The sequence below is a fragment of the Lissotriton helveticus genome, chromosome 2_2 (assembly GCF_964261635.1).
Source record: "Lissotriton helveticus chromosome 2_2, aLisHel1.1, whole genome shotgun sequence".
Classification (NCBI taxonomy): domain Eukaryota; kingdom Metazoa; phylum Chordata; class Amphibia; order Caudata; family Salamandridae; genus Lissotriton; species Lissotriton helveticus.
In genome coordinates, this window is record NC_136060.1 from 521,001,109 (window position 1) to 521,010,568 (window position 9,460).

General features: G+C 47.3%; 1 protein-coding gene across 1 annotated transcript; it reads left to right on the forward strand.

The window, feature by feature from the left end:
- Positions 1 to 887: 887 nt before the first annotated feature.
- Positions 888 to 8,927, forward strand: LOC144821696 (uncharacterized). Its single transcript, XM_078678914.1, has 4 exons — positions 888 to 981; positions 6,683 to 6,848; positions 8,088 to 8,282; positions 8,919 to 8,927. Exons 1-4 carry the CDS (start codon positions 908 to 910, stop codon positions 8,925 to 8,927), a joined length of 444 nt encoding a protein of 147 aa, XP_078535040.1. The 5' UTR covers positions 888 to 907.
- The last annotated feature ends 533 nt before the right edge of the window (positions 8,928 to 9,460 follow it).

The following is a 9,460-nucleotide window of genomic DNA, read 5'->3' on the forward strand; positions in this document are numbered from 1 at the left end:
GCGCGGCCGCCCCGCCCCTTTAGCGATGCGGCGGAATAGCCGCCGCAGCGATTTGGTTAACGTGTGTTTCCCTGTAGGCTGCGCATCCTTGCTGTCGGGGCTGGCCGGCTCGGCTTCAGGGTTGTAGCAGCGGCTGTGCATGTGTGTCTGGAGGCGCATGCTGAGATTTCCCCCGCGGGTTAAGGCACCGGGCGGCGATTCAGTTACTGGGCGGCCTCGGCTCTCATGCTGGTGGTTGCAGACCACTCGCCAGGGGTGCATGCCACTTGCTGGGCTCATTTTCTCCCCTACGACGAACGATGAAGCATCGTAGCAGGCATGCGAAGTTAGCTACCCGCCTCGTCGCCAATGTGGCGTTGTGGGCACAGGGCCCACATGTAGACAGATGACGGACGCAGACACAGGGTATAGGTTATTCAACTGCCCACGAGCACCTGCACCCGGGCCCTTTTATTAGCCGGGTCACGTCACTCGTGACGCCAGTGGTGGATGGGTGTGGGGTGTGTGTGCCCACTCCCATAGGGGGAGTGGTTATTGGACCAGTGCGTAGCGAGACACTAGAACGTGTCTCGCAGGACACTACACGAGAGTTGGCGGAATTAGGCCAGAACTCCTGCAAAAACTCCTCCAACTGCACCTGCGGAGCGGAATTTATCTCCCACCCCATTCTCTAGGATTCAGACCTCAAGCATTAAAACACCATTTACAGCAGAACTCTATATAAGGACCCGTGTCAACACTTGCGAACCAACAATAAACACAAAACAGAGCCCGGGATCGACTCTCCCGCAGTGACGTCAATATGCATTCGCTTATAGCGCCCGCTTGTGACTGCGTCATTCTCTCCCGCAAGAGCTAAAAATATTGTTTTTTTTACTTTCAGTTCATAACATCAAAAATCTGTCGAATGAAAATTGAGAAAAGTAATAAGAAAACTGCGACCCTGGCGAGAAGTGAACTAGAAGAGGAGCAGACACACAGGTGGGTGATGGCAGACTCAGGTAAACAGCATAGAAATGTGTGTCAGCCTGAGAACAACATCCATATGAAACCCAGAAAGAGCAAAGAAAGAGTTCCAAGCAGCAAAACAAAAAGAATGAGCACCTGCAGCAGAATGAGAAAGTATCTCAACAATGCACCCCTCCTCCCACCACCAGCTACTCAGGGGCTTCCAGACTTTATCAAAGACAGAGAAGGGAGGTTTGGGCATGAACCCCCTCACTCAAACTCATGGAGGAGCAAGGAAACTGCTACAGAGAGTAAAACAAAACACGTGATCTGTACAACAGATACCAAGGGACACCTGACACTTCACAGCAGACACCAAGGGACACCTGACACTTCACAGCAGATACCAAGGGACACCTGACACTTCACAGCAGATACCAAGGGACACCTGACACTTCACAGCAGATACCAAGGGACACCTGACACTTCACAGCAGATACCAAGGGACACCTGACACTTCACAGCAGATACCAAGGGACACCTGACACTTCACAGCAGACACCAAGGGACACCTGACACTTCACAGCAGACACCAAGGGACACCTGACACTTCACAGCAGATACCAAGGGACACCTGACACTTCACAGCAGATACCAAGGGACACCTGACACTTCACAGCAGATACCAAGGGACACCTGACACTTCACAGCAGATACCAAGGGACACCTGACACTTCACAACAGATACCAAGGGACACCTGACACTTCACAGCAGACACTGAGGGACACCTGACACTTCACAGCAGATACCAAGGGACACCTGACACTTCACAGCAGATACCAAGGGACACCTGCCACTTCACAACAGATGCCAAGGGACACCTGACACTTCACAGCAGACACTGAGGGACACCTGACACTTCACAGCAGATACCAAGGGACACCTGACACTTCACAACAGATACCAAGGGACACCTGACACTTCACAGCAGATACCAAGGGACACCTGACACTTCACAACAGATACCAAGGGACACCTGACACTTCACAGCAGATACCAAGGGACACCTGACACTTCACAGCAGACACCAAGGAACACCTGACACTTCACAGCAGACACCAAGGAACACCTGACACTTCACAGCAGACACCAAGGGACACCTGACACTTCACAGCAGACACTGAGGGACACCTGACACTTCACAGCAGATACCAAGGGACACCTGACACTTCACAGCAGACACCAAGAGACACCTGACACTTCACAGCAGACACCAAGGGACACCTGACACTTCACAGCAGATACCAAGGGACACCTGACACTTCACAGCAGATACCAAGGGACACCTGACACTTCACAGCAGACACCAAGGAACACCTGACACTTCACAGCAGACACTGAGGGACACCTGACACTTCACAGCAGATACCAAGGGATACCTGACACTTCACAGCAGATACCAAGGGACACCTGACACTTCACAACAGATACCAAGGGACACCTGACACTTCACAGCAGATACCAAGGGACACCTGACACTTCACAGCAGACACCAAGGAACACCTGACACTTCACAGCAGACACCAAGGAACACCTGACACTTCACAGCAGATACCAAGGGACACCTGACACTTCACAGCAGACACTGAGGGACACCTGACACTTCACAGCAGATACCAAGGGACACCTGACACTTCACAGCAGACACCAAGAGATACCTGACACTTCACAGCAGACACCAAGGGACACCTGACACTTCACAGCAGATACCAAGGGACACCTGACACTTCACAGCAGATACCAAGGGACACCTGACACTTCACAGCAGACACCAAGGAACACCTGACACTTCACAGCAGACACTGAGGGACACCTGACACTTCACAGCAGATACCAAGGGATACCTGACACTTCACAGCAGATACCAAGGGACACCTGACACTTCACAGCAGATACCAAGGGACACCTGACACTTCACAGCAGATACCAAGGGACACCTGACACTTCACAGCAGATACCAAGGGACACCTGACACTTCACAGCAGATACCAAGGGACACCTGACACTTCACAGCAGATACCAAGGGACACCTGACACTTCAAAGCAGATACCAAGGGATACCTGACACTTCACAGCAGATACAGAGGGACACCTGACACTTCACAGCAGATACCAAGGGACACCTGACAATTCACAGCAGACACCAAGGGACACCTGACACTTCAAAGCAGACACCAAGGGACACCTGACACTTCACAGCAGATACCAAGGGACACCTGACACTTCACAGCAGACACCAAGGGACACCTGACACTTCACAGCAGATACAGAGGGACACCTGACACTTCACAACAGATACCAAGGGACACCTGACACTTCACAGCAGATACAGAGGGACACCTGACACTTCACAACAGATACCAAGGGACACCTGACACTTCACAGCAGATACCAAGGGACACCTGACACTTCACAGCAGATACCAAGGGACACCTGACACTTCACAGCAGATACCAAGGGACACCTGACACTTCACAGCAGATACCAAGGGACACCTGACACTTCAAAGCAGATACCAAGGGATACCTGACACTTCACAGCAGATACAGAGGGACACCTGACACTTCACAGCAGACACCAAGGGATACCTGACACTTCACAGCAGATACCAAGGGACACCTGACACTTCACAGCAGACACCAAGGGACACCTGACACTTCACAGCAGATACCAAGGGACACCTGACACTTCACAACAGATACCAAGGGATACCTGACACTTCACAGCAGACACTGAGGGACACCTGACACTTCACAGCAGACACCAAGGGATACCTGACACTTCACAGCAGATACCAAGGGACACCTGACACTTCACAGCAGACACTGAGGGGCACCTGACACTTCACAACAGATACCAAGGGACACCTGACACTTCACAGCAGATACCAAGGGACACCTGACACTTCACAGCAGATAATTATTAAAATCAATGTGTTGAAAACAAAGTCATTTAATGATAATAATAAATAAGATTCGATTCATTTTTAAAAGCAGAAAAGTTATTAATACATTTTATAACTAAATAACAAATATGTACTATTTTTGGATATTTGTTCAACATGAAATTGTATTTAGTTTTAACTTGTAGCTATTTTAAGTAATATATTACGCCTTTTGGCAGCATGCTGTTTTGCACACTCTAAGCTCCAACAAGGAAGGCTGCCTCACTGCCTACTTTGTTGAGTTTAAAACTCAGTATCATTTTGAGCCATTTTTTGATGAGATTGAGCCCCCCCCAGTCTAGACTTTGTTTATTAAATTTCATGCTGGGACGCAACCGACACGTGCTTTTGCTGCCACATGGAAAAGTGGAAACCCCACTCTTGCTATAACCTGCCATCTAGTCCTGGAGAGGCAGGAAGACTGACATCTGATCTGATTCTGCCCAGTCTGTCATGGGGACAGGAGGAAGTGGGCACTCCTGGGGCGAGAGAATATAAGATTGCATCCAGAATACTTGGAAGTGATACTAGACAGTGTATTGCTTTCGCTGTCTCAAGATATTGAATGTGCACTTGGAGGTTAAGACAGAGAAAGATGTTCACCTGAAGCCGGTTTTTATATACATGTATTTTAAGGTTTTATCTTGATATGTATCTCTGCTCTTGGCTTGTTTTTATTCTTTCATCTAAGATCCTTTTATGATGTTTCTTTTTTTTAAAACTTGTTCTTTTATGGCCTTTGTCCGAAATAAAGATTATTTGAGTTTAAGTAAAAATATTTGTATGTTAAATAATATTTTAAATTAATTGTATATATTTATAAATTAAACATTTAATTATTATATAATACATTAAATAAATAAAAATAATTCTGAAGTTCACATTAACAAATAAATTCCCATTTAAGGTAAAACGTTTTACGCAATGGTGGCGCAAACCACCAAATCATATTTATGAGGCCACGCAAAGCCACTTAGCGTGGTATTGATATGGAGTAGGGCAAGGCAAGGCAGTGCACATCGCGGCATTGCCTTCCTCTGCTCTAGGGAGGCGTTGCACGGGCGTTGCGGTGGCTGTTCCCACGCAACACCCATGGATTTTTATGCATCCTCAGATTTACAAGACTATGCAAACCTGGGGATGAATCAGAAACGCACGCCTGCCGAGGTTATGCACAACAAGGAGAGATAACGTTACTTCTCCTCATTGATTCCTCTTTCCATGTGTGCTGCATTCTACAGCACACAAAGAAAGAGGAAAAAGCCTCTCGGGAATGTTTTTGTGCAGGAAGGTGCCCTTTCTGCACAAAAACACCCTTGTACGATGCCGCAAGGGTGCCTGCGTTAGCGCTTGGCTGCCCAAAGGGTGCCAGCGAAGAAGGAAAGGACAGGGATGCGCCGTATGCCACAGGTACAGCGCATTCCCGTCCCTTCACTTTGACGCAGGGCAGCTCAGGAAGGTGACTTGCTGTGCTGATCTGCGCCAATTCGCCATAAAAATGCCCGTACTCTTTGCGGGTGAGAGCATGCCCGTCCCTAAGCTCCTCCCTAACTCTTCCTAAACCCCTTCTTTCTCCTCCCCTAACCCCTCCTATTTAGCAGTCAGTATGTCTCTCTTTCCAGCCACTCCGCCAGTCCCGCCCACATTTATTACTAAGTAGTAAACTTGCACGTGTGAGGCTCTCCCCATAGAAAAGACAGGCGAGGGGGGGGGGGAGGTTTACTATTCCAACACCTTCCCTACTGTTGCACATACTGGAGTTGGAATAGTAAATCATACTATTCCTAAACCCAGCGCTCTAGCGCAAGTCATTGTAATGTAAATGTAAATGTAAATGTACATGTATTTATATAGCGCAAATCACCGACACGGTATCTAAGCGCTTGCTTAGGGAACCCGTCCTGGTATTCCCCTGTGAGAAACCCCTGGCAGGGTGTCCACAAGGTGAAAGCCAGGCATCCCGCCGCGAGGGGCCGTAGTGGAGATTAAGCAAGCTATTGCCCAGAGTCGCAGAGTGTGACCCCGTGAGTCGAGTAGGCACCGGAGCGAGAATTGTCGAGTCCGTGGAATTTTGAGCCCGAGACCCACCGAGGCGGGGAATCGAACCCTGGTCCATGGCCGATCTCAGCTTCCGGGTCTGCCGCCTCTAACCACTGAGCCACGCTTCTCTGTTGTAATAACTGCGATCTAACGTACCGCGATCTAAATGATTGCGTTGTATCATCACATATCCCCCGCAGCAGCTCAAATCCACTCAGTCTTCCATACCATGCATTACAAGTGTACCGCGTCTTTACGAGCTCCAAACCTCCCCAATTTGCAGACATTGGCCACTTTTTTATCTCTAATTCTCCAACGGGGGTCTCTTTTATTTTGATGCCCGGACTTATTTTCTGTCCCAGTCCGTCCCTGATTGGTTGTGCACATTGGAGTCTTGCACCCAGTGGCGTAACGAAACTTGCGGGGGCCCCCCCCCTGCAGAGAGCATGGAGGGGACACCCTGGCGCCGGACACAGTCAGGAGCTCTCAGGCCCGCCCGTGCACGGGGGCTGCGGGGGCTTAAGGGGGCTATTGTTACACCACTGCTTGCACCACTTCTGCTCCTGGGACACGGAAAGAGCAGATTTGTAACAAGCATTGGAAACCACATCCTGCCGCGCCACATAAACCAGGATAACTTGCGTCAAGTGCATCATATTAATTCTCTTCATGACCTCTCACACCTACAGGATCACCGCCCTGGAGGAACAGATCAAAGACATCCATTCAAAGATAGGAGCAGGGGCCGCCGTCCAGAGACCCAGGAGCCCCCCCTTAAGTGAAGGTGCCATCCAGAGACCCGGGAGCCCCCCCTCAAGCGAAAATACACCTGGACGGAATGGACTCCCAGGAGAGGTGAGTACCAGGGGGTACCGGACCCATCCCAAGCTCTGAGGTTGTTTGTAATGATTGTATATATATATATATATATATATATATATATATATATATATATATATATATATATATATGTCAAGCGTTGGATAATAACTTGTATTTCTCCGTTTTTGAGAATGATTTTATGATATACACTCCTGTCCTGAAGAAGGTGCTGAAAAATTGTTATATTGTCCACCGAAACACATCATCTACAGTTTTATAGTTTAAAAGTGATTTGTGATTTGTGTCAAATATGTAATTGAGAAATATTATGCATTAGAAAAATAGGGGTGACTTTTAATTTACTCTAATTTGGTGATTTATTGCTAAAACATTTATTTGCATTAAAAAATAAAAGAGATTACAAACGCTGTTCGGAAATGATATTTTGTATGTCTAAGAAATGTAGAAATACATTTAGCTGTACTCTGTATTTTTACTTTACCAGCACATGTCCATTGTGTTTTTAGACATAGTGCCCAATCTTTGAGTTAGCATATACAAAAGGGACATACATTTTTAGGTTTAGTTCTGAGTACCATTTCCCTTTTAGATAAGAGGGGTGACTCCCCTTTTGTTGAAGGTTCTACACCTGAACAGTGGCGCGTTCACTCCTGGCAATATTTATTCTTCCAGGTGACAAACATTTTAAAAGCTGCCTCCAGAAGTAGATATTATCATAACAATAACTGACATAGGCTGCCCATAAAAACCTATAGGCCTGGGCGGTAAATTCAGTTCCGCTTGCGGCATTTGGGTAATTTCGCGTTCTGCGTAGAACACGGAATTGTCAAAAATGTCAGTGATACGCGGCTTTGCAGAATTATTTGCTTGTTCGCGCTTTCAAAATGCATGTTCGCAAGATATTTCCCCCCGAGCATGCAACAGCGTTCGCAAACAGGAAAAAAGCATTGTGAATGGGCGGAACAAGCAATTCCGCGTGTTTGCGGAACTCTGCGTGCTTACAGAGATTTTGTACTGTTTCGCGGACCTATGCGTAGCGCGACTACGCAAATTCGTTCCACCAGCTACTGAAGGTTCACAGAATCAGCAATTTTTTTAATTTACATTTTTAATTCATTGTTAGACTGAAAACAAAGGTGTTTTAAAAATTCATGTTGTTCTGTTCTCCTTCTGTAACGATTTTAATTATTCAACAAAAATATATAAATCTGAGATCTTCTTTTCTTGACAATGTGCATGTCGGATTCCCAGCTGCTGGTGTGGGACGAGCTGCAGAAATACACCCAAGAGGTGGTGGCGCGCCGCCACCAGGCGGAGCAGGAGAAGGACTCCTTACAGCTGCAGATGACGTCAGTGAATTCACAGCTGCTCCAGGCCAGACTCAGTGCCAACAGGCTGGCCAAGGAGAGGCTGGCGCTGCGGTCAGAGCTCGACGCCAGCAGGAGCGTAAGTATCTGAGTGCTCAGGTGAGCACTGCATTAAAAAAAACTAGGGGGCATATTATCAACAACTAGCAATATTTATCGCTAAATAAGCTTAGTGACATTTTTTCTATTGCCACGCATCGCCGGATTTTATTGCAGAGATAACGTGCTATTAGCAACGTTTATCTCCAATGCGATAAAATATCCGGCGATAGCAGCTAAATGCGTGAATATCGCAGGGAATCCAGCGATATTCAGGCATTAATGCCAATGGGACTTAACCTGAATATCCACCTCCCATTGGATATACATGTTAAGAGGTGGTCTGAGCAGGCGTTAGTTTTCAGCGATATTTACGCTTAGCGCAAATTTTTTAATCGCTACGCCTGCGTTGATAAGATGCGAAAGCGATGTTAGCGACTGCTTTCAGTCACTAACAGGTTGGGTTTGCCCACTTTGCATGTCATTAGCAATAAAGATCGCTGACATGCAAAGCGGGCACCAAACCGCTCGCTATCGCCTAACAGCTGTCACTAACTGATGTTAGCGACAGCTTGCTAATAGTGAGATTAAATTATTGCTGCAAAAGCAGCGATAATTTCATTTCACCTGCCTTGGTAATATGCCCCCTAGGTTATTTTTATTGTGTTTATTTCAGAAATGTTGATTCAGTGTCGCTAGCCCTAGAGACTGAAAGAGCTCTTTACACCCAGGGTCATAAGAAAACTTCAAACGCGCGCTAAATGGCGGATAATGCTGGAAACCAGGCGTCCCAGACGTGGTCTAGATGGACATTAAAGGTTCTTGTTTTTACCAGACAGTTCCGGTTTTTGGTGCTAGGTGTGGGGGTGCTTTGTATGCGAGTTGAGCTGCTTTATAAGTGCGGTTCATTCCACACCACAACGCACATGAGTGTACCGCGGCCTCCGAAGCAGCGAGCGGAGTAGAAAACGTACACCTAGGTGGAGAGGCCCCCACACAAGAGAACATTCCAGAAAGCCTTTGCAATAAGTACCAATAGAGATGCTTAAGAGGAGACACTTTCCACCTCGTGTTTCATAAAATGATGCAGACTCCAGGTGCAAAAATGAAGCTGGATGCTGAGACATGCAGGGCTCACTCTCTCCCAGGGCTGCTGTTTTTATTCCCTAAGATTGTCATGCAGCAGTACAAGCTTAGTGAATAAAAACATAGAGCACA

Excerpts from the sequence above, each read along its gene's own strand:
- LOC144821696 (XM_078678914.1), top strand. The coding sequence starts at position 908 with ATGAAAATTGAGAAAAGTAATAAGAAAACTGCGACCCTGGCGAGAAGT. Across the intron at positions 982-6,682 it reads GAAGAGGAGCAGACACACAG|GATCACCGCCCTGGAGGAAC; the intron begins GTGGGTGATGGC and ends TCACACCTACAG. Across the intron at positions 6,849-8,087 it reads GGAATGGACTCCCAGGAGAG|CTGCTGGTGTGGGACGAGCT; the intron begins GTGAGTACCAGG and ends TCGGATTCCCAG.